The following is a 26,053-nucleotide window of genomic DNA, read 5'->3' as shown; positions in this document are numbered from 1 at the left end:
AATAAGTACAATGGCAGCCATTTTGCTATTTTTAAAATATGATTTTTCTCTGTTGCAATAGGAAGGTTCAGAATTAAGGGTTTTCAGTGTTCTTGAATTGCAACAGTAAATATTTACACAGTTTTTAAAATCAGATTTTGAAATCTGAAATTTTATGAATGAGTTACTGCGAAGCAATTATTTATTAATGCACCAACTATTATATGGTGCATGGTAGAACTTGTGGAAAATATCATTGTTCAGTAGACATAGACACTAGCAGCCTTTCAGCCCCTCGAGCCTCTCTGCCATTCAATATGATTATGGCTGATCCTTGCTCTCAATGCCATATTCCCACTTTCTCCCCGTACCCTCAATGCCATTAAAAGTATCTATCTGTTTCTTGAATACATTCAGAGATTTGCCCTCTCTGGTAGAGAATTCCACAGGTTCACTACCCTTTGAATTATGACATTGTTTTGCATCTGCCATGTGCTTGCCCACTCACTCAACTTGTCTAAATCACCTTAAAGCCTCCTTACACCATTCTCACAACTCACAATTCCGCCCAGTTTTGTGTCATGAGCCAACTTGGTAATGTTGCATTTGGTTTCCTCATCCAGGTTATATACATATATCATGAATAGCTAGGGCCCAAGCACTGATCTCTGTGGTACCCCACTAGTCACTGCCTGCCATTTTGAAAAAGACCAATTTATTCCCACTCTGTTTCCTGTCTGTCAACCAGGCCTTATCCCATGTGCTTTAATTTTGTCCACTGACCTCTTAGAAGTGACCTTATCAAACACCTTCTGAAAGTCGAAATACATCACATCCACTCATTCTCCCTTATCTTTTCCACTAGTTACATCCTCAAAACCTCCAGTAGATTTGTTAAGCATGATTTGCCTTTCACAAACCCATGCTGGCTTTGTCCAATCCCGTTGATGCTTTCCAAATTTTCTGTTATCATGTCTTTTTTAATAGACACTATCATCATCCATACTACTGATGTCAAGCTAACTGGTCTGTAATTCTCCCTTTTTTTCTCTTCCCCCCCCCCTTTCTTTTTTTAAATTGTGGGGTTACATTTATCACCCTCCAATCTGTCGGAACTCCTCCAGAGTCTATAGAATTTTGGAAGATGAGCACGGGCAAAATTGTCCGACCCCCAGTAGGGTCGGAGAATCGCCCGGGGCCGCCGAAAATCCCGCCCCCGCCATGTCCAGAGTTCTCCCACCCGCAAAAAGTCGGCGTGCCACCAATCCCGCCGCCCGCCTCGGAGAATGGCGGGGGCCGGCGGGAGGCTACGGGTTTCTGTGCTGCCGTTATTCTCCGGCCCGGATGGGCCGAAGTCCCACCGCTGAGAGGCCTCTCCCGCCGCCGTAGTTTGAACCACCTCTGTGCCGGCAGGATCGGCGGCGCGAGCGGGCCCCCGGGGTCCTGGGGGGGGGGGGGGGGGGGCACAGGTCGATCGGACCCCGGGGGGTGACCCCAAGGTGTCCAGGCCCGCGATCGGGGCCCACCGATCGGCGGGCGGGCCAGTGCCGTGGGGGCACTCTTTTTCTTCCGCCGCCGCCACGGCCTCCACCATGGCGGAGGCGGAAGAGAATCCCTCAGCACGCATGCGGCGGTGGTGACGTCAGCGGCAGCTGACGCACCGGCGCATGCGCGAACCGGCGAAGGCCTTTCGGCCAGCCCCGGGCGGCGGGCGTCAAAGGCCGTTGTTGCCGGTTTTGGCGCCAGTCGGTGTGGTGCCAACCGCTTCGGTGCGGGCCTAGCCCCTCAATGTGAGGGCTTGGCCCCTAAAGGTGCGGAGAATTCCGCACCTTTGGGGAGGCACGACGGCGGAGTGGTTGGCGCCATTACGCTACGCCGGGACCTCCCACCCTGCCGGGTAGGGGAGAATTTCACCCCACCAATGCATCCAATATTTCCAGGCCCACTTCCTTTAATACTCTGGGATGTAGATTATCAGGCTCTGGTGGTTTGTCAGCCTTCAGCCCCATTATCTTCCCCAGCATCACTATCTTACTAATACTGATTTCCTTCAATTCAGCCCTCTAACTAGACCCTTGGTTCCCAAACATTTCTGGCAATTTATTTGTGCCCTCTTTTGTGAAGACAGAGCCAAAGTGTGTGTTCAATTCTTCTGCCATTTTTTGTTCCCCATTATAATTTCCAACTGTAAGGAATCTACATTTGTCTTTATTAATCTTTTTTCTCTTCACATATTTGTGGAAACTCTTACAGTCAGTTTCCATGTTACTGGCAATTGTATTCTTGTACTCTGCTTCCCCCTCTTGATCATTTTTTGTGCCCTTTGTTAGGAAGACAAAGATTGTTTTAGGGGATTTATATTTGTATTGGTAAACAATTGAAATAAAGGTATAGTTTTAGGTGTGTTTAATCTAATGTTTCTGTGCCTTGAGGGGTAACACCTGTATTTAGATTCATGCTGGGCAAAGGTGTCTGTATGTTTGGGGGTTGATTAAGTTCCAACTGTGTTTCTATTGTCCTTAGAGAGGACTACAGTGTGAAAAATAAATAAAAGGCATAAGTATGTGGCTGTTGCTCAGGTTGTCTTTGCAAAGTAATAAGCATTTAAGTTTTAGTTTAGGTAATTTGAGAGCAGTTGGAGGCAGACTGGACCTTGGGGACTGAACGTCTCTCAACTCTGTCAGAAGAAAGGATAGGATGGAAGCTGCAAAGAGGCAGGCTTCCTAACGTACAAGTTACAGCCCAGATAGCCAGGGAATTTATACAGAAAGAATATCGAAGAAGTCTGGATTTAAGTGAACAGAGACCAAAGTATTGTTTAGAAGAATTTGAGGAAGAGTTAAAAAAGTGTCCTGATTAAAGAGACAATCGTATCATCCAGATGTAAAGTGGGGCAGCAGACACCAGAGTTAGATTAAATGTTTGATGCCGTTTGGATGCAATTAGATTAAATGTTTGATGCCGTTTTGATGTAGTCTGGGAATCAAAAGTTGAAGCAATTGTGAGCAGTTGACACAGCAGGCAAGGCCAAGAAATTCCTGAGGAATGACGTGAAATCCTGCACTGGATCCCTGTTAAAAGTGGAGCAGAAACTTTGTTTTGAAATTGATATTTGCAAAACCTGGACTGGTTTTTGGAATGCAAACTGTCAAGGGAAAACATTATTATTAGAGAAGATTTTAAAGCGTGTTTTTGGGAGTGGAGTTTGAGACAGACTGGACCTTGGGAACTGAACAACTCTCAACTCTGTCAGAAGAAAGACTGGATAGGATGTAAGCTGCAAAGAGGCAGGCTTCCTAACGTACAAGTTAAAGTCCAGATAACCAGGGAATTCAGACAGAAAGTCTCATGTGCCAATCATCTGTGGAAATTCTGAGGAAAAAAAACACAGATTCTAGCATGGGTTCAGAGCAGAGTGTGTATTTGACCACAGTTATCTTGTGTGCTAAATGAGACCATTGTATCTTAAAATGTACTTTGTAATCCTTGTTAATCTTTAAATCTGTATGTATTGGTTAAGCTAAGGGGGGAGTAAAGGATTATTGTATGATAATCCAACTGTTCATATTCAGTAAATGTTTTATTTCTTATTGTGAAAACTAATTTGCTGTCCTGTAACTCTGTTCCTCCATCTTTTATGAAGAAATTGTAAAAGTTATAGGCCGGGATTCACTGACCTGGCAGCGGGTCAGAGAATCCCCAGCGGGGGAGGGGGGACACGAAAATCGGTCCCCGCCGCCTGCTTCCCCATTCTCCGGCGCCGATTCTCGGGTGCCTGTGGGATTCCCGCCGCGCCGGTCGTGGGCTGTTGATAGCTGCCCCGCCGGCGATTCTCCGGTCCCTGATGAACCGAGTGGCCGACGGGTTTAGCTGAGTCCCGCCGGCGTGGGTTACTCAGGTCCCACACGTCGGGACTTGGAAGGTGAGTCTGCAGGGGCCGTCCTGGAGGGGAGGCCTGCCCCGCGATCGGGGCTTACCAATCGGCAGCAGGCTGGTTCCATGAGGGCCTACTTTACTCCGCGCCGGGCCCCTGTAGGGCTTCGCCATATTCCCCGGGGGCCGGCGCGGCGAAGGGAACCCTCGCGCATGCGCGGAAATACGCCGGCCTTAGCGCGCATGTGCGAACTCGCGCTGGCCGTTCCACACCGGCTGGAACTGCGGGGACCACTCCGGCGCCAACCTAGCCCCCTAGGAAGGGGAGTATTCCTCACTATCGGGTACCGTTGACCCCGGAGTGGTTGCCGCCGCTTTTCACGCCGGCATGGGGACATAACCCCATTATTAGAGAATCCCGCCCATAGTCGTTTGGGCAGGGTTCAGACAGGAATGAATAGTTGTAATTCTTGCAACGGTTCTTTAAATATGAACCATTGCCTATCCATCATCAACATCTTTAATAAGCCTCCCCAATCTATCCTTGCATTCATAGTTCCCTCTGTTTAGATTCGGGATCCTAGGTTCAGATTCAACTATTTCACACTCCATCTTAATGAAGAATTGTATCACATTATGACCACTCTTCCTCGAGGGACCCCACACAAAAAGATTATTAAATAATTATTTTTCATTGCACAGTACCCACTCTAGCATAGCCTGTTCTTTGGTTGGTTCCTCAAAGTATTGGTCTAAGAAGCATCACCTACACACTGCAGGAACTCCTCTTTTGCTATGCCATTGCTGGTTTGGTTTGTCCAACCTATGTATAAATTAAAGTCACCCATAATTACGGTTGTATCCTTATTGTATGTATCTCTGATTTCTTGTTCATATTCAATACTTTCCCTGATATCTCAATTAGTGCCTGGGGCCTATTGACAACCCCAACAAGGTTTTCTGCCCCATGGTGTTTCTTACCTCTTTCTACATAGATTCCATCTTATGATTTTCTGAGCCAATATCCTTCCTCATGATTGCATTGATTTTCTCAATTACTAACAATATTTCCTCTCCTCTCACCAGAAAGAGAGGTGTTTCACCATTTATTTCCCTTCAGCAGCTGATAACAAATCCTGACTCAATCATCTTTCAAAAAACAAAAAATTAATTGATGAAAATTAATGGCATTGAATGAGGTTTTGATACCTAATTGAGTGACCATTTGGAGATTTGAACGGCACAGCAGCACAGTGGTTAGCACTGTTGCTTCCCAGCGCCAGGGACCCGGGTTCGATTCCCGGCTTGGCTCACTGACACAAGCCGGAAATTGAACCTGGGTCCCTGGCGTGTGAAGCATCAGTGCTAACCACTGTGCTGCCGTGCATGTCGGTGGAATTGAAGAAATGACAGTTGTCACCATTGTGCACAGCTAGGGAATTAGTCATGCTTTCCACTCCTGAACACTATCCAAGTATCCTCGATAAAAATACTGGCCAAGATGTATTTGGCTATACCATCCCTGAGAGTTGAAGTAGCTGTTGACACCTGCTGTATGGGTCACAAATGGTGAATTTCCAGTTGATTGATATCCTGGAGGGCTTTTGATGCTTTTGTGCTGCAGCCACAGCCCAATATTCCAAGAGAAGAGGGAAACTTTATGCTTATTTCCATTTGATAACTGGACAGAGAATGCCTTTTGGGGATCCTTAGAGAAATACTAAAACTAGATAAAAAAACTAAAACACTATCATCTGGAAATATTTTCTGAAATGTATATAAATGTATATATTAACTCAGTTTTTATTGAGAGCAAACATATATGAATCACTTCTTCAGCTTAAAGTTGTCATCATCCATTCTTTGTTCTGCAGGGCAGCTCATTGGTACTATGGTTATTGCAAGCGCTCTCTAGTGATCCACCTGTAAACCTCTTGGCGACAGTACCAGTAGGGCTAGGGCTAGTGCTAGGGCTTGTCTGGCAAGGCTGATTAATAAATAAATAGTAAAAATTTAAGTTGGATGTGTCTTGAAAAATGTGGAATACTATACAACAGCAAAATTATTAAACATAATGCATAAAGGAATGAAGAAATGTTTAATGACCATTGTTCCCAGAGAAATTACAGTGTGGTACACAGGCAGTAAACAAATTCAGGTTTAAAAATAATGATGCAAAATGTTACATGAGTGACAAACATGGGCAAAACAATTTGCTAGGAGGTGCATGCAGGTTTATAGCCAGGAGGTGCATGCAGGTTTATAGCCAGGAGGTGCATGCAGGTTTATAGCCAGGAGGTGCATGCAGGTTTATAGCCAGGAGGTGCATGCAGGTTTATAGCCAGGAGGTGCATGCAGGTTTATAGCTAGGAGGTGCATGCAGGTTTATAGCCAGGAGGTGCATGCAGGTTTATAGCCAGGAGGTGCATGCAGGTTTATAGCCAGGAGGTGCATGCAGGTGTATAGCCAGGAGGTGCATGCAGGTTTATAGCTAGGAGGTGCATGCAGGTTTATAGCCAGGAGGTGCATGCAGGTTTATAGCCAGGAGGTGCATGCAGGTTTATAGCTAGGAGGTGCATGCAGGTTTATAGCCAGGAGGTGCATGCAGGTTTATAGCCAGGAGGTGCATGCAGGTTTATAGCCAGGAGCTGCATGCAGGTTTATAGCCAGGAGGTGCATGCAGGTTTATAGCCAGGAGGTGCATGCAGGTTTATAGCCAGGAGGTGCATGCAGGTTTATAGCTAGGAGGTGCATGCAGGTTTATAGCCAGGAGGTGCATGCAGGTTTATAGCCAGGAGGTGCATGCAGGTTTATAGCTAGGAGGTGCATGCAGGTTTATAGCCAGGAGGTGCATGCAAGTTTATAGCCAGGAGGTGCATGCAGGTTTATAGCCAGGAGCTGCATGCAGGTTTATAGCCAGGAGGTGCATGCAGGTTTATAGCCAGGAGGTGCATGCAGGTTTATAGCCAGGAGCTGCATGCAGGTTTTGGATAAGTTATTAATTGTGAACGGTACTGCACATGGTGCTCCAAATGGGATGCAATCAATGCAAGTTACAATCACAATGTCCCTGCTGATTTGCATACAATCACCCTTTGAATGCATAACCGGTATATTTTCCTTTTTTAACAATAAACTATGCAATAGTTTGATTCGTCCTCAAAATTCAATCTTTCTACTGCGACTTTCACAAATTCATTCTTTGACATTCAGCATAAATCCTGAATTCTGGTTGTCTTGATCAACAAAGCTTTTTCTGTTTACTATATTGAATTGGGTAAACCAGATACTGACAAGAGTTCCGCCAAAAATTGGCATTCTTTTAAATTTGGTTGCATTATTCCTCATTATTTGCAATGCCCTTCTTATCATTCCTAAACTTTGCTGTCTTGTTTTTAAAATACCTTTGGGATATTGTCCACCTGCTTCACAATTTTGCGTTCATGGCGATCCTGTTCCTGAGCTGATTTTAGATCCAACAATCTGTTTCATAGCACGAAAACTGCTCTATTAATTTTTAATATCAAACTTGGTTAAAAATTTTAATATTACATTTTCTTTATTGATATTTACCTTTCTATGTTTAATGCGATAACAGGGCCATTTCCTTCACAGTTTTAGCATACTGTTTACTTTGAATTAAAGATCACTTTTGTACTTTAAATAACTCGTTGAGACACAAATTATGATAAGGATTTGCAATAGAAAGACGAGTATTTAATCTGAAGCCTTGGACTTGAAGCAGCAATCATTTTTGAATTTTATGCTGAGCTTCTTTACAGAACAGAGTTGGAAAATAATGAACTACTTCAGTTTCATATTCATGGACTTATAGTGACATTATTAGTAAGTCAAAATGGTGATCCTTCAGAAATTAATGATTTTTAAAAATTAAGCATAAGTTCAAATGTTTATTCAGCCTCTTATTCTATGTATTATTTCCAATAGAAAATACGTAAATGTGTTAGTTCAGGATAAATTGTTTTGGCTGGTAACACTTTTTTTTAAAGCCATCTTGTTTGACTTACTGCTTTACTTTATTTATTTATGTGCTACAGGCTTGACCCTTCGATTGATTTACTCATTTTGGGAAGAAATCAGATAAAATGAAATCTGTGGCTGACTTTAACAATGTCCTTAATTTGCAAAAGAAAATGCAACCATTGTCTTTGCTCCTAAAAATATTAGAGGAGTTACTGAAATGATCCTCTGGGATCCTTAACTTTCTTATTTTGCATGGACATCAACAAAACAAAAAACAACCCCCAAAAAAAACCCCCCAACCCACGTCCTTGGCCCCCCTTGCTGACCGGCCCCTCTTCGTAACCGTGCCGGCGCCAGTGTCCTCCGCGGGCCGCACAAAAAGTACAAATCCGCCCAAAAAGGAAAAAACAGAAAAAAGAGGAAAAAACAAAAACATAAGAGAAAAAACAAAAAAAAAAAAACCCAAACCAATGTCCATGAACAAAGGAAAGAGTCCCAAATGTTCCGCTTGGCACCTTTGACCCAGCAAACCGTTGAACAGCAGTCCAGGCCCATTCGGCGTACCTTCCCACGGTAGTCCTCGGGCCCTAATTCGCGTCCGTGGGGCATCTTTTCGGGACCAGCCCCTGATACCTCGCAAAGTCCATCGCTTCTTCAGGCTCGGAGAAATAGTGGTGTTGACCCTGGTGCGTGACCCATGAACGAGCCGGGAACAGCAGACCAAACTTCACGTGCTTCTTGAACAGCACCTCCTTGACATTCTTAAAGGCTGCTCGCCGCCGAGCCACCTCCTGGCTTAGGTCCTGGTAAATGCGGAGGACACTGTTGTTCCGCACGCTGCTCCTGGTGCTCTTTGCCCAATGCAGCACCCGCTCCTTGTCCACGAACCTGTGGAACCTAATCACCATCGTGCGGGGGGTCCGCCCGGCCGCCCCTGCCTCGCCTGCACTCTGTATGCCCCCTCCAGCTCCGGCAGTCGCGGAAAGGCTTCGGCCCCCATCAGCTGCATCAATATGGGGAAACCATGCATTCTCAAACTTCATGTTTAGACAAATTTCTCGACTACGTTATCACTGCCTGAAATTTGTCATATAATTGTAACAAACAATGGGTGTGGAAAGGACCACTGGGGCCTTAAGTGCTTAGGCTTTGCATAGATGATTTAGATGATTCAATTTTGTGCAGTACCCTCTCTAAATGCTTGGAATGCTAACCAGAAGGATGCAAAAAAGTTACATTTCAGGTGAAACCTGAGGGGATTCCTCTAACTCCAAAGGCCATCTATTGGGATCCATGTGGGTTTCCTAAAATGCTTTGATGGAACTAACCCTCCACATCCATTCCCCAAAATGTGTTGCTTTAGGCACTTCTCTATTTTCTCAGATGTTCAAGATGTGCTGCCCACAGCGAATGGGCAGGACTCTCCAAAGCAACAGCGGGTTAGCGAATCACCTGGGGGGGGGGGGAGGGCGCATCCTGCCACGGCGCAGTCGCCGTGGTGCCGATCGTTTAAAGCAACCCCCGCAGCTATTCTCCACGCTCGACGGGCCGACTGCCTGCCGAGTCCCACCGGCATCGTTCGTGTATGGTCCTAACCGACTGGACCTCGGCGTTCTGGCTGTGGGGGCCGTCCTGGTAGGGGTTCGGTGGGGGAGCCGACTCCGGGGGGCCTCCACGGTGGTCAGGCCCGTGATCGGGCGCGCTCATTCCAGGGGGAGCCTATGATCCTCTGCGCTGGACACCTGTCGGGCTCTGCCATCATGCCCGGAGGGCCGACGTGGAGACGGCCGTGGCACGATGCTTGGATCTGCGCTGGCCGTGGCGTGCACACGTGGACCCACGGCAGCCGTGTTGGGCCGGCTTATGGCGACAAAGCAGTGCACAGCACTCCGGCGCCGTGCTAGCCCCCGAGGAAGGAGAGAGTGACTGGGCCTGGAGGCCCATTGATGCCGGCGTCGCTTGCGCCAGCTTTGACGCCGGCGTCAATATTTGGCATCAACACTTGGCCGGGATTTCCGAGAATCCCGGCCAATAGTTCCCCTCTTTATACAACATTGCCAGAATGCCAGTGTTTTCATTAGCATTGCATACCACTTTAGCAGATACCCAATAAACAGTAACAAAGTAAGTGAAGTACAGGCTATGATCAGAAACTTTTTGTATTGCCATTCTGTCACAAATCTATGAACAGATTAAAGTACATCAGCAAAGGGCAGAGTGGTTAGCACTGTTGCCAACTGCGCTGAGGACCCGGGTTTGATCCCGGCTCCGGGTCACTGTCCGTGTGGAGTTTGCACATTCTTCCCGTGTCTGCGTGGGTTTGACCCCCGCAACATAAAGATGTGCAGGTTAGGTGGATTGGCCACACTAAATTGCCCCTTAATTGAAAAAAAATAATTGGGCGCTCTAAATTTATTTTTAAAAACGTACATCAGCCTGTACTGTATGAACATGAACATTGGGATCATATGTCGAGCAATGTGCCTATTCCTTATATTTATTTATGTATTTGGAATGCAATTAACCCCATTTGGCTAATGACTAACATATTGGACAACTATTTTAGAATACTTTGCCATGTCTCCCGAAGCTTTTGTTTCTTTAAAGTGTAAAACCATGAGCCTACTCTCATAACTAATTTTAAGTATTTTTTTTGTTGCCTCCCTTGCACTCACTCCAGACCATCAATATTCAACACCAGATGTCAGGCCCAAAATTGGGCACTATATTACAACTGCTGGCATACTGATGCTGTACATAACCCAAGTATAGTCTTATTAGTTTCAAAGGTTATTTGCCTTGCAATATTCACTAAAATCCTGTTTGCTTTTCCTGTCTCCCTCTGTTTCAGTTTGAAGCATTATTTGATCCAGAATTTTAATTGCTTCAGAGGATTTTAATTTTTAATTGGGTATTTTGGCACAGTAACAGAAGGGGAAAGGCAATGTAGACTTAATGATTATGGACTATATTGTTCGAAAGACTGTGTTAGAACAGAGGGACCTGGTGGGGTGTGGGGTGGCGGGTTAGGATTTATGTGCATGGATATTTGAAAGTGGCAGAACATAGAAAGTCATTAGCAATGCACATGGGATCTTGGGCTTCATAAATGGAGCTATTGAGTACAAAAGCAGGGAAATTATGCTGCACCTTTACGAACTCAAGCCAGGCTACAACTAGAGTATGCCACCCAATTCTGGTCACCTCATTTTTAGAATAATGTGAAGATTCTTTAGAGGGTGCAGAGGAGATTTGCCAGAATGGTTCCAAGGTTGAGGAAATATAGTCCAAGGGTAGTTTGAAGAAACTGAATTTGTTATTCTTGGAGCAAAGGAAATTAAGTGCAGATCTGATAAAGGGGTACATTTAAGGAAGTATCGGTAAAGAAAGGCTGTTCCCATCAGCTGATGGTACAAGGATTAGGGGACATGTATTTAACGTTTTCAGGGGGATGTGAAGAAGAATAGGGGACAAGGGATATTCCTTAATGAGAAGACTCCTTGTCCCATTATGTAACCCCCGAGACGGGCAGCACGGTGGCACAGTGGTTAGCACTGGTGACTCGCGACGCCGAGGTCCCAGGTTCGATACCCGGCTCTTACTGTACGTGTGGAGTTTGCACATTCTCCCTGTGTTTGCTTTGGTTTGGCCCCCAAAAACCCAAAGATGTGCAGGGTAGGTGGATTGGCCATGCTAAATTGCCCCTTAATCGGAAAAAATGAATTGGGTACTCTAAATGTTTTTAAAAATGTAACCCCGAGACAAGAGGACCTAAAACGAAAGCCATTTGATTGTTCACGAGCTACCATTGAGCAGTCTTCTGAAAATACTTTAACTTCCTGGCTCCCCAGCACGGATTTGGCAATCTCTCTTGGAAATTCCCAAGTAAGGGTGATGCGACAATTATCCAGAAGGGTTAACTTCCCCTGCACAATGGTGCTGCCTGAGGAACCATCAAACAAAGCAATTTAAATTGCTAGTTACAAATGGTTCTTCCAGTGGTATATGTTCGATCTGAGCCTTGACTAATCACCTCCCCCCTCACCCAGGACTCATGGTATTTCCCCCTTCACACCCCTCCCCTGGCGAATCAGAAGGCTCATCCCAGTCCCCCTGATGTCTGCCCTTCCTGACCCAATCTAACCTGAAGCAACCCAACCTGGTACAACCCTCCCAACCAGCCAAATCCTATCCACTTACCTTGAAGAGAGGCCCTAGAATAACATAGATCATTGGATGAAGTTGAAGGCGCATAACTGAGGTGTGCTCAGTATTACGATCCCAGACCAGATCCTAACAGTAGCTAGGATATTGGACTGAAACCCCAATATTTATTTTACTATGTAAGACTGTGCGGAAAGAATGATTCGCTCCAGGAGTGATTGCACAAAGGAATAAGGCTTGGTTATTTTTGAAACAAAACTTTATTATGAATCACAGCACGGTAGCATTGTGGATAACACAATCGCTTCACAGCTCCAGGGTCCCAGGTTCGATTCTGGCTTGGGTCACTGTCTGTGCGGAGTCTGCACATCCTCCCCGTGTGTGCGTGGGTTTCCTCTGGGTGCTCTGGTTTCCTCCAACAGTCCAAAGATGTGCAGGTTAGGTGGATTGGCCATGATAAATTGCCCTTAGTGTCCAAAATTGCCCTTAGTGTTGGGTGGGGTTACTGGGTTATGGGGATAGGGTGGAGGTGTTAACCTTGGGTAGGGTGCTCTTTTCAGGAGCCGGTGCAGACTCGATGGGCCGAATGGCCTCCTTCTGCACTGTAAATTCTATGTAAAAAATAAACTGGTTTTAAGTTAAAACCCGAAAAGAACTCTTACATCTTAACACTACTCCTTAATCCCATTAAACACCAAGAAAATAAAAATGCAGCTCTTAATCCAGCTTAACAAGCAAGGCCTAAAGTGATACTCACATTACAAAACAGATTCTGGCCCTTGTGAGAACTCTTTCAGACTCTGGCTGAATATATTTAAATGGTTGCTTCAACTGGGTTGTTTCAGCCTTTTCCTTGTTTTCAGGCGAGACTGCTCTGCTTTGAAATATTATTACTTTTAAACTATTGTTCTGGGAACAAAAACTCCCGCTTGTGGACATCCCCTCTTCTGACCTTATGATGGAAGGGAGGCCATTGATGAAGCAGCTGAAGATGGTTGGGTCGAGGACAATACCTTGAGGAACTCCTGCAGTAAATGTCATGACGCTGGGTTGATTGATGTCCAACAACTACAACCATCTTTCTTTGTGCCAGGTATGACTCCAACCAGCGTTGAGTCGTCCCTCTGATTTCCATTGACTCCAGTTTTGCTGGGGCTCCTTGATGCCATACTCGGTCAAATGCTGACTTGATGTCAAGGGCAGTCACCCTCACCTCACCTCTGGCATTCAACTCTTTTGTTCATGTATGAACAAGGCAGGAATGAGGTCAGGAGCTGATTAACCCGGCGGAACCCAAACTGAGCGTCCGTGAGCAGGTTATTGCCGAATAAGTGCTGCTTGATAACACTGTTCTTGAGGCCTTCCATTACTTTGTTGATGATGCAGAATAGACTGATAGGGCGGCAATTGGCTGGTTGGATTTGCCCTGTTTCTTGTGTACAGAACTCAAATGGGCAATTATCCACATTGCTGTGCAGAGGCTAGTGTTGTAGCTGTACTGGAATAGCTTGGTTAGGGATGTGGCAAGCTCTCGAGCACAAGTCTTCAGTACCATTGCCGGAATATGGGGAGGCGGTGGTGTAGTGGTATTGTCACTGGACTAGTAATCTGGAGACCCAGGGTAATAATGCTCTGGGGACCAGGGTTCGAAACCCACCAAGGCAGATGGTAAAATTTGAATTCAATAGAAATCTGGAATTAAGGGTGTAGTTCGCTGGAAAAATGTCTAAGTGTGGTAGCGAGAGGGAATTGCCATGAGTTTCCCGGCGCATGGCCTGGCAATAACACCCCAACAGACCTGCCCCAAGATTTGGAGATGCTGACCTGGGGAGGCTGCTATACGCCGTGGAGGGCAGGAGGGAGGTCCTGTTCCCCCGAGGGTCCTGCAGAGTTAGTCACAAGGCAGTTAGTGCTGCCTGGGATGAGGTGATGGCACCTGTCAGCTCAAGGAGTATGACCAGGAGTCATAAGTGCTGGAAAAAGATCAACAACCTACACCGGGTAGCACGAGTGAGTAGACACCAATGCCCCCCCATGCCAAGGGAACATCCACCCCCTCAGCACACCGCCCCCATCCCAACCCCTCCTTCACACCCTGCCTCCCACAACTGCGTGTCTCCTCAGGAAAAGCTCTCCCATAATCATCGGGAGGGGTCCCAGATATAAGAACACTCACCTTTGAGGAGTGGGCTCTGGAGGTGTCCGGTATGGCAGAGGACATGGTGGTCACCCACGAGGAGGCTGGCGGAAGCACCAGGTGAGGAACCACCAGGCTTCACCCGGAATCCTGTCAAACGTGACTTGGCCACATTGCCTAACTGACTGACCCATCCCTCCCACTGACCACATATCTATTCTCCCACAGGTCATCCAGCCGACGATGCCGGCCCATCCCGGGTGGCCCCCTCTCCTGACTCTGAGGAGAACCCCTTGGAGGAGAGCTCCGAGGATGCGATGACAGTCGCGGCACAGCTGTTATCCCCACCCTCCACCAGCCCAGACACATGCACCTCGGTGTGAAATGTTAGTGGTCGGGCTTCAGGAGCACAATCTGGTGAGCACCACACCACTAATGATGTATATCAGGTGGAGGCAGGAACTCCCAGGACAGATAGCTGTCAGAAATCTGCTGCATCCCAGGACCCAGCTGGGTCCCAGCCTGATGCTGAGCGTTTGGAAGAGGTCATCTCGGAACTGATGGAGACATTAGGGAGTGCCTGGAACATTCAGAGGGAGATGTCAGTGACACTCCAGCAGATCCATAGCTGCTTCTAGAAGACCCAGAGTCTACGGGTGCAGGAGATGTCACTGGCAATGCCTTGCACTGAGGCCAACACTGCTAGGGTGGCGACCGCAGTGTAGAGCCTGGTGCATGATTTCGGCACCATTAGTGAAGGTGTTCCAAGGCTTGTGCAATCGATGACGGTCAATGCTGATAGTCTTGACAGAATTCCGAATTGCTGGATGTGACCCAATGCCAGGCCAACCTTGATGAGGTTCTGCGGGATATGTCCCGCTCTCATTTGGGAATGGCCGAGAGGCTGCGGAGCTTGTCCCAGTCGCAGTTTGGCATGGCTGAGGGGCTGCAGAGTATGTCAAAGTCACTGAGGAGCATCACCGATGGCATCGACAGTGTGGTGCAGGCCTTTGGGAACCACCAGGGCTGGCAGAGCCAGATGATGCAGGGGAAGCTGGGGCTCGAATTACCTGTCCCTCCATCCCAAGGTGAACCCCAGGGCCTTATGCGGACCGATCGGGAGGAAGGAGAGGTGGATTCCAAGCCAGACCTGTCCTATGGATTGTGGATGGTGGCCACCAGCTACCCCGAGTTCCAGCCCTCTGACGAGGTCGCATCTCGCAGTCAGAACACGGGACAGGGCAACACGGCTGTCCATGGGGCAGCAGGGTAGCATGGTGGTTAGCATAAATGCTTCACAGCTCCAGGGTCCCAGGTTCGATTCCCGGCTGGGTCACTGTCTGTGTGGAGTCTGCACGTCCTCCCCCTGTGTGCGTGGGTTTCCTCCGGGTGCTCCGGTTTCCTCCCACAGTCCAAAAGATGTGCGGGTTAGGTGGATTGGCCATGCTAAATTGCCCGTAGTGTCCTAATAAAAGTAAGGTTAAGGGGGGGGTTGTTGGGTTACGGGTATAGGGTGGATACGTGGGTTTGAGTAGGGTGATCATGGCTCGGCACAACATTGAGGGCCGAAGGGCCTGTTCTGTGCTGTACTGTTCTATGTTCTATGTTCTATGTGTCGCTGACAAGTGAGCCGAGCCCTCCGTCCCCAGAGCCCCCGGTGGATGCCCGCCAGGGGCTTCGAGGGCCACTGAACAAGTAAGCAGCAAGTAGCCTCCACCTCAGATGTGCATCCTGGGGAGCTATTTGGTGGCAGAGCTAGGAGGGCAAAGCAGATCGAGAATCACTGAGGGCACTGGGGGAGGGGGTGGAGGTTGGCGTGGTGGGGGCAGCACCCGGGAATGGGGTTTGTACAACACATTAAACACCTTTTTGCAAGACCATTATGATGCCTCTGTCATTTCCTTCCGCAATGTGGATTGACCCTTGGACCTTTGCCCATCTCTCCACGCCCCCCTTCCCTTGACACTCACTCGCCCTTCGACACAACCCACAGCCTTGTCCCATCCCTTGGGTGTTCAGATCTTGCGTGTGTGGTATTGCCTCCTGCAGTGTTCAAGCACAGTCCAGGCATCGAGGTGTGATTGGGATGCTAGACAATGACTCCCAGATGCTACATGGCATGCCATGGAATCCACTTGGCAGGGTTAAGTGTTCACTGAACTATGATTGCAAATTCCCTATTCGCAATAACTTTCAGCCGCGCAGCCCGAGGCCTCAGTAGTCGCTGGGGTTTATGGGCGGTCGTTAGGAGAGACGGGCAAGGACAGGGGTTGCCCTCAGAACAGGTACACACGATCCAGGGTTTGCCATGGTGATGCTGCGAGCCGTAGACCCCCGTTGCCCCCCCTCCCCCCATCAGCACTCTTGTTAATTGTATGGAAATGGAGCTTAAGTGGTGATATTTGGTTTCTTGCGACGCTACGGCAATATCTCGATTTTGCCTATGGGAGCGGGCCAGTTGCATCGCAAACTGTTTGGGCCCGACGTGTATCTTATTTTTGACCTCTCCCGCTATTCACCAGCTATTCACCGGCCTCATTACGCTTGCGCGAGAGCGCAATGAGGGTGGAGAATCAAGCCCTAAAAGTATAATGATGACCATGAAACTGTTGTCGATTGTCGTAAAAATCGATCTGGTTCACGAATGTCCTTTAGGGAAGGAAATCTGTCCTTGCCTGGTCTGGCCGATATGTGACTCCAGATCCACAGCGATGTGGTTGACTCTTACGTGCCCTGGAGGATGGTCAATAAATGCTGACCCAGCCAGCGACAGCCACATCCCATGAACAAATTAAAACATATATTGTCTGCAATATTTGCTGGATATTGTCACTGGATATTTGCAGTACCCAGTGCCCTCAGCTGTTTCTTGAGTGGAGTGAATCATTTTGGCTGAAAACTGACATCTGTGATGCTGGAGACCTTGGTAGGAGACCGAGAATCAGCATCCACTCGGTATTTCTGGCTGTAGATTGGTGCAAATGCCCCAGTCTTGTCTTTTGCACAGATGTGCTGGCCTCCTCCATCATTGAGGATTGGGATATTTGTGGAGCCTCCTCCTCCAGTAAGTTATTTAATTGTCCATGGCTGGATGTGGCAGGACTGCAGAACTTAGATCTGATGTGTTTGTTGTGGAATCGCTTAGCTCTGCCTTTAACTTGCTGCTTATGTTGTTTGCCACACCTCATGTTTTGGTAAGCCTTGTGTTGCTCCTGGCATGCTCTCCTGCACTCTTCATTGAATCAGGGTTAATCCCCTGGCTTGGTGGTAATGGTAGAGTGGGGGATATGCCGGGCCATGAGGTTTCAGATCGTGGTTGAGTACAATTCTGTTACTGCGGATGATCCACGGCGCCTCATGGATGCCCAGTCTTAAGTTGCTCGATCTGTTTTAAGTCTATCCCATTTAGCACAGTGTAGTGCCACATAACACAATAGAGGGTATCCTCAATGTGAAGATGGAACTTTATCTCCACAAGGACTGTGTGGTGGTCACTTTTACCAATACTGTCATGGACAGATGCATCTGCAGCAGGCAGGTTCGTGAGGATGAGGTCAAGTACGTTTTCCCCTCTTGTTGGTTCCCTCACCATCTACTGCAGTCCCAGTGTAGCAGCTATGTCCTTTAAAACCTGGCCAACTCGGGCTGTGGTGGTACTACCGAACAACTCTTGGCGATGGACATTGAAGTCCCCCACCCAGATGAAATGTGGTGAGAGAGAAAGTATTAAGGGGTTTAACAGCTTTGGAAGTAGACAAAATGTATCCTAGGCTGTAGAGGGAAGAAAGTGATGAAATGCGGTGGCTCTGGCCATCATTTTCCAAACCTCTTTGGCTACAGGCATGGCTCCTAGAGTACAGCTCATAATGCGCTATTGTTTAAAAGGGAGAAAAGGTTGACTGAGTAATTTTGCAGGCCAGTTGACCTATACTTGGTGGTGGAAAATCATTGGAAGATAATTTGAGGGGCAGGGTAAATCTTCACTTTGAAAGACCAGGATTAATCAAAGCTGGGCAGCACTGACGTGTTAAAAGAATATTGGGCTGGATTCTCCGTCCCGCCGCGCCAGATTTCTGGTTCAGCATGCCGACGAGATGCTCCATTTCGCCGGCTGATCAATTGGGTTTCCCATTGTGCGGCGGATCCACGCCGTCGGGAAACCCCCGGGCTGCCGTCAAAATGGGGCATCCCTTTTGCTTTTAACCTACAAGACTATGGACCAAGGCATTGACTCTGGCTAACATTTAATTAGCCATTGACTCTGGCTAACATTTAATTATTTTGAGGCTGTAACATGGTGGGTCAGTGAGGGTTTGGATTTCAACAAGGTTTTTGGTACGGTACCTCATGGCAGAAGGCTGTAGTGGAAGGCTGTATACAGTAGGATTCTGCAGGGCTCAGTTCTCGGCCCCTTGCTTATTGTGGCCATATCAATGATTTGGACTTGAACATAGGAGGCGTGATGAAGAAGACAAGATACAAATTGATTATTTGGTTGATAATGAAGAGGAAAGCAGCAGGCTGCAGGAAGGTACCAATGGATTAGGCAGGTGAGTTAAACTGTGGCAAATGGAGTTCAGTCTGGAGAAGTGTTAGTCAGTACATTTGGGGAAGGCAAGCAAATGCATAGTAACTGGTCGGCTACTGATGTTAGAAGAACACAGGGACCTTGTACTGGATGCCCACAGATCCTGAAGGTGGCTGAAAGTTGATAAGGCGGTCAGGAAGGCATACAGAATACTTGCCTGTATTAGCCGAGGCATAGAATAGAAGAGCTGGGAAGATATGCTACAACTGTAGAAAACCACAGCTGGGAGCGAGTTATTCACGTCACAGCACTATTGAAAATATGATTGCACAAAACAACTTACAGATGATATTTATAAGGATACTTTCTGGAGTCGGGAATTTTAGTTATCAGGAAAGATTGGATAGGCTGAGGTTGTTTTTTTTGGAAGAGTGGAGGTTGAGGGGGAAGCAAATTGAAATGTATAAAATTGTGAGGGGGACTAGGAAGAGTGGATAGAAAGATCAGCCTTATTCCCCGTGGTTGAGGAATTCATAATTAGGGGGTAAAGATTTAGGGTAAAAGATAGAAGGCTTAGAGAGGTTTCAAGAGGAAATATTTTCATTGACGGTGGTGGAGATCTCTATATCACTGCCTGAAAGTGTGGTGGAGACCGAAACTCTCATTAAAATGGTCTTGCGAATGCACTTGAAGTGCAGCAACCTACAAGACAAAAGGACATCTGGACTCGAAACGTTAGCTCTTTTCTCTCCCTACAGATGCTGCCAGACCTGCTGAGATTTTCCAGCATTTTCTGTTTTGTTTTATATTCCAGCAAATCCGCAGTAATTTGTTTTTAACCTACAAGGCTATGGACCAAGAAAGTGGAAATCGAGATCAGATAGATGGTTATTTGTCAGCAAACAAGGACACAACAGGCCAAATATTTCTATGGTTTTATGAGAAATTATATAAGGAGAGCTTTAAGATTCTTAAAATGAGAGAGGTTGGTGTGGTTTAGGGAGAGCATTTTGGAGCATGCATGATGTTGTTCATATTGTGCCTCTGCCTCCAAATCTTTTGTAAATTAAGGGAGTAAATTGTGGCAGAAATTCTTGGGACATGTCACTATTCACTTCCCGCAAATGAAAGAACCATCAGTCTACCACTACTATTTAATATTTACGAGCTATCTCTCTATAGATGAAGCATGCATACACTAAATGTCTTCATTTTTGTAATAATTTTTACAACTTTCTAAAAATCCATGTCATCAGGGCAGGACGGTGACGAAGTCGTTAGCACTGCTGCCTCACAGTGCCGAGGTCCCAGGTTCGATCCCGGCTCTGGGTCACTGTGCGTGTGAAGTTTGCACATTCTCCCCGTGTTTGCGTGAGTTTCGTCCCCACAACCCAAAGAAGTGCAGAGTAGGTAGATTGGCCACACTAAATTGCCTCTTATTTTGAAAAATTAATTGGTACTCTAAATTTAGGAAATAAAAATCCATTTGTACAAATTCACCACAGTTTATTTTCTTATATATCTGATTTCCTTAATTTAGTTAAAATAATGAAGCATAACCTGTCATTTCCCAAACTAGACAAAATACATGAATTAGCCCATACTCATTTCATATTATAGAATCTAGAGGAATTAACTTTTGAATGCATACTATTGACAGGGAGTCTCATCTACTTACTGTGCATATTGTGACATCATTCATTTTAATGCTTAGAAAACTGTGGGTAGCGCACTCATTGTATGTGTGCCTGACAGAGAGGCTCCATGCTCGCAGCACACTTTGCTTCAATCGGTTTTTAGCTTTACTGAAATGGAGGTTGGACTTGCTGGTGTGTGGTTTCCAGCTTTCAGCTATTCCTTTTCATAAGCAGTGGCATAGAATTGTTCAGCTTGTCGCTCCATGACACAATTTAAATTTCCAAAGAGTGTTTATAAATTTTAATCACAGCTTATGCTGTTTTATCCCAAAGCCTATTCTAGTATTCCTGATTTTATGTACTGTGTACCATTAAAATTCAAAATTGTTAATTTAAAATAAAGTCTCAAATGTATGTCAGTACAGCCCTATTGAATTCTTAATAGTTAAGTATGGAATGGAACAATTTAAGATCAGCTCAGTACTTTGTATGTATAAAATGCTTATCTAACTATGTGTGCACATCAAATGTTGAGCATTGATATAGTCTGCAGTATGGTTTTCTGAAGATATTTTTTATATATAGGTGTGAATCAGATAACCGTTACCTTGGCAATCCACTCAAAGGAACCTGCTACTGTGAGTATTTTATTTTTGTCTTTCAGGTTTTTTGGGGTAAAATACAGGTTTCTGACAAAATAAGTACCCATTATTCATTATTAAGGAAAAAACAACTGTAGGGTGAATACTTTTTTTGTTCAACATACTCCTCTCATTTTACTTAAAGAAATTATACTCATCTGAATTTTCCTTGAGGTTTTCTTTAAAATGTCAACTGTAAGGCCACTATATTGAACTTCTGGGAGGACCCATCTCTCTCCAAGACCTTTCCAGTACATCAATTATTGGAACTGTCGCAGAGTGTCTTCACTGCAAGGTTATGACCTCCAATCCATCTGTGGAAAGTTCTGGAGCCAGTTGATACCAGGAAATTGTGCTACAAGCTAGGATTGAAAAGCTTTCAACTAGCTACAATATGGTTTCCGAGTCAAATATACAGCTGCAGTTCCTGTTGTTTTTCAAGCATCAACTCCAGGAAACATATCTCCCTAATTAGTGCTACTGGAGTTGCCTAACTGTGAGGGAGACATCTCGAGGGTTTCCATAGTGACACTATAAAAACATGTTTTTTTAAAGAGGAATTCTGATAAGGGTATGATTTTACTATATAAAGGGTAGAATTCGCACAGAAATATATTGGGCTGGATTCTCCGCCGGCGGGATTCTCCGTTTTGTTGGCGCCCGGGGGGTTTCCCGACGGCGTGGACTGCCCCACAATGGGAAACCCCTTCGGCCAGCGTAATGGAGAATCCCGCCGGTAGGTCGGGGCAGAAAAGTTGTGCGGCGGGGCAGAGAAACCAACCCATTGTCTCATACCACTTTAAGCTGACATTCAAGGCAGATGTAAATAAACTTCTGGCAATATTTTAAAATTGTTCTTCTGTTCTTGAAATCTGTGAATGAGTGTACTGTTGATGTGATGGAATTTTAACTTTAGTTCCACTCAATGATCTGGCTGTAGACAATTGTTTGTTGGAACTGTTAATGACGATTTCCTCTTTTCACATGTTAGATGGTATTTGCAATTTGTTTAGTACTTGGAGATATAGATGAACTTCAAATCATTTCTATGTGAAGGAACATCTGGTGCAACAATCATCATTGCACTGTCAGATTTCAGTTTCAGAGGCGACTTACTTGACAATTTAAAGTTTGTACCCAATTTCAGCAAGGCAAAATATTCACCTATAAGGAAAAATGTGGTACGGTACATTGGCGGAAATTGGGCGGGATTCTCAAATCCCACGGCAGAGTGTCCACGCCGTCGTACACGGTGGCATGAACGGGCCGACCCAACGACTAATTCTGGCTCGCAAAAGGAGCCAGCACAGCACTGGAGCGGTTCACTCCGCTCCAGCTGCTGATCCCGGCACAAACTGGGCGGCGCAGGATTCACGCATGCGCAATGGCGCCGGCACCAACATGCACTTGCGCAGTGGCGCCGGCACCAACGTGCACTTGCGCAGTGGCTTCCCTCAATGCGCCAACCCCGATGCAACATGGCGCAGGCTGGCGCGGAAGAAATGAGGCCCCCGGCCAGAGAGGCCGGCCCGCCAATCGGTGGGCCCCGATCGCGGGCGAGGCCACATCGGAGGCTCCCCCCCGGGGTCGGACCCCTCTCCCCCTCACAGACCACCCCCCCCGACCCTTCCACGCCGAGGTCCTGCCGGCTGGGAGCAGGTGTGGATGACGGCAGCGGGCTCAGCGTTTTTACGACGGCCGCTCGGCCCATCCCGGGCTGAGAATTGGGGGTCCGGCTGTGTAGAGCGGCACCCGACCGGCGCCGTGCCAACCACGCCGGCACCAATGGTGCCGATTCTCCGCAGGACATGCCGGTGTCAGGGTGGCGTGGCGCGATTCGTGCTGATCGCGGGGATTCTCTGGCCCAGCACCGGGCTGAGAGAATCCCGCCGATTGTTGAGTATTGACAAGTTCTACTAAGGGGAAAAATTGATTGCTTTGAATCTTTAGTAAAGGACAGGAGGGTCATGTATATCTTGAGACAAAAGGAATACTCAACATAATTGAGTGCTCCTTGGCTGAGTAGGGATTTTACAGTGAAATTATTGATTGAATGGAGAATTGTTCAGGGCCTGTTAACTGCAAAGATAAATACATTTCAGGTAATCTAAATAAAATCTTTGCATCAGCTTTCATTTCTGAAAACAAAGCCACTCTCCCAGTATTACGAAATAGAGGGCTAGTTTAAATTATTTCATATAAAATGATGCAGAAATGTTGGGGTGCATGCTAGAGACAGTGGTGCATAATGGTACGATCAAACCGGTATGATCTAATTGCCCTTACAGAGAAGTGACTGCAGGGTGACCAAGGCTGGGAACTGAAAGTTCAAGGGTATTGGGCATTTTGGAAGGATAAGCAAAAAGGTAAAGGAGTTGGGGTTGCACTGTTATTGAAGGATGGGATCAGTGCATTACTGAGAAAGGATTTTAGATTGGAAGATCAAGATGTATAATCAGTTTTGGTGGAGCTATGAAAGAACAAGTCGGAGCAACTTTGATAAGAGATGTTTGTAGGCTGCCAAATAAGAGTGCTCATGTGGGGCACAGTATAAATTGGAAAATTTGAGGCTTATGTATCAAGGGTAAGACAGTAATGAAGAGGGACTTCAATCTACATATAGATTGGGTAAACCTAATTATCACTAATGCTGAGGAGGACAAATTCCTGGAATGTGAACACAATTGTTTTCTTGAAAAATATGTTGTGGAACCAACCAGAGAATGGGCTATTTTAGATCTAATATTTTGCAGTGAGAAGGGGTTAATTAGAAATCTTGTTGTCAAGGAGCCCTTAGGGAAGAGTGGCCATATATGATGGATTTTTACATGAAGTTCGAAAGTGATGTAGTTCAATCTGAAGCGAGGGACAAGGTGTCGGAGTTAGATTAAAAAGGTATGATGGTAGACAAGCCGTGGCTGGCATTTAAATAATCATACATGGTTTGAAACAAATTTGCATGGCTTTAAGACACAAAAGGCCAGCAGGAAATGTGATCTAGCCATGGATAACAAGATAAGTTATGGATTCTATTTGATCAAAAGAAGAGGCACATAAGTAACCAAAAAATGTCGTGAGCCCGAGGACTACGTGCATTTTAAAATTCACAAAGGAGAACTAAGAAATTAATAAAAAGAAAATGGTACATGAACGAAAACTGGCACGCAATATAATAACAGACAATGAAAGCCTCCATAGGTTTATAAAGGCAAGGTCCATTACACGAAGAGAATTGAGAATTTACAATGTATAATGAGGAAATGACAGAGAAACTAAACAAATGCTTTGTATCTATCATGGAAGAAGATGCATTAAATCTCTGCTGAAAAAATTGGGAAACCCGAGGAAGTAGTTGGATTGAAATTAGTATGAGTGAAAAAGTGGTGCTGGAGAAATTAATAGGATGAACTTTGCTAAATCCCGTGGACCTGATGGTCTTCAGCCCAGAGTGCTGAAAGAGCTGGCTGTAGAGACAGTGGATGCATTGATGGTCATCAAACTTTGACAGATTCTGGAATGGTGTCTGAAGATTGGAACATAGCAAATGTAACCCTGCTATTTAAGAAAGGAGGGAGAGGGAAAACAGGGAATGGCAAGCCCGTTACCCTGACATCAATAGTTAGGAAAATGCTGGAATCTGTTCTAAAGGATGAGAGAACTGGAGAATTAGAAAATAAAGGTGAGCTTGGGCAGAGTCAACATGGTTTTGTGAAAAAAAATCAGGGTTGACAAAGCTTTTGGAATCTTTTGAGAGTCTTACGAGGGAGTAGGGATAATAAAGGAGATGTAGTGTATTTGGATGTGTATGGATGCAGTGTATATGTATTTGGATGATATGAATGAACTTTCAGACAGCTTTTGATAAAGGATTTTCTGACTTAGTGATTGTTGTCGGCCTGGGTTTATTGCAGAGAAATCTGTGGGATCTGCCTCGTTTGTGTATGTCATTTAATAAGTAGTTAATGGTGTATCTGGCCACAGTTTGCCTGTTAATTCATCTTTATCCCATGTTAAATTCATGGTTACCTCCTGTTAATTCTAAATATTAGGTTATAAGATAGATGGTGTAGATCAGGGGTGGGCAAACTACGGCCCGCGGCCCGCCAAAGGTCTTTATGCGGCCCACCAAGATCAAGTCATTAAAAAAAAAAAATTTTTTTTTTAAAGTTTTTTTTAAATTTTTATTTTTTATTTTTTTTATAAGGTTAATGGGGGGGGGCTGTTGGGTTACTGGTATAGGGTGGATACGTTGACTTGAGTAGGGTGATCATTGCTCGGCACAACATCAAGGGCCGAAGGGCCTGTTCTATGCTGTACTGTTCTATGTTCTGTGTTCTATATGAGGCGCTCAGAATCATAACTGGGTGAAGCGCCATTTTTGAAAAGTAGAGATAAAGAGGGCTAAAGGCAGGATGCCGCCGGGGGAAGCGCTGAGGTATATGCCGCACACTAATTGGTTACAACCGGGACTATTAATTAATATACTAATAGTTAGAGGAACAGACAGGAGGTTCTGTGGGAACGAAAGAGACTCACGGTTGGTGTGTTGCCTCCCAGGTGCCAGGGTTCGTGATGTCTCTGATCGTGTTTTTGGGATCCTTAAGGGGGAGGGGAAGCAGCCCCAAGTCGTGGTCCACATAGGTACCAACGGCATAGGTAGGAAGAGAGATGGGGATTTGAGACAGAAATTCAGGGAGCTAGGGTGGAAGCTGAGAGCTAGAACAAACAGAGTTGTTATCTCTGGGTTGTTACCCGTGCCACGTGCTAGCGGAGTGAGAAATAAGGAGAGAGAGGAGTTGAACACGTGGCTACAGGGATGGTGCAGGAGGGAGGGTTTTGGTTTCCTGGATAATTGGGGCTCATTCTGGGGTAGGTGGGACCTCTACAAACAGGATGGTCTTCACCTGAACCAGAGGGGTACCAATATCCTGGGGGGGAGATTTGCTAGTGCTCTTCGGGGTGGTTTAAACTAATTCAGCAGGGGGATGGGAATCTAAATTGTAGTCCCAGTGTACAGGATGTTGAGAGTAGTGAGGTCAGGGATAGGGTTAAAAGTTCGAAAGAGGGCACCGACAAGCAGGACGCTGGTTTGAAGTGTGTCTACTTCAAC

General features: G+C 46.1%; 1 protein-coding gene across 1 annotated transcript in view; it reads left to right on the top strand.

Annotated features, from left to right (window-relative positions):
• The window catches only part of atrnl1b (attractin-like 1b), a 1,095,064-nt gene that overhangs the window by 419,669 nt on the left and 649,342 nt on the right, over positions 1-26,053 (top strand). Inside the window, exon 21 of the mRNA XM_038774130.1 lies at positions 20,888-20,940. Within this exon, the coding sequence (XP_038630058.1) occupies positions 20,888-20,940 (53 nt within the window). The remainder of the gene's footprint in view (positions 1-20,887; positions 20,941-26,053) is intronic.

Source organism: Scyliorhinus canicula, chromosome 16 (genome assembly GCF_902713615.1).
Source record: "Scyliorhinus canicula chromosome 16, sScyCan1.1, whole genome shotgun sequence".
Taxonomy (NCBI): Eukaryota; Metazoa; Chordata; class Chondrichthyes; order Carcharhiniformes; family Scyliorhinidae; genus Scyliorhinus; species Scyliorhinus canicula.
Note: the sequence above shows the minus strand (reverse complement) of the source record. Positions and strands in the feature narration are given on the sequence as shown.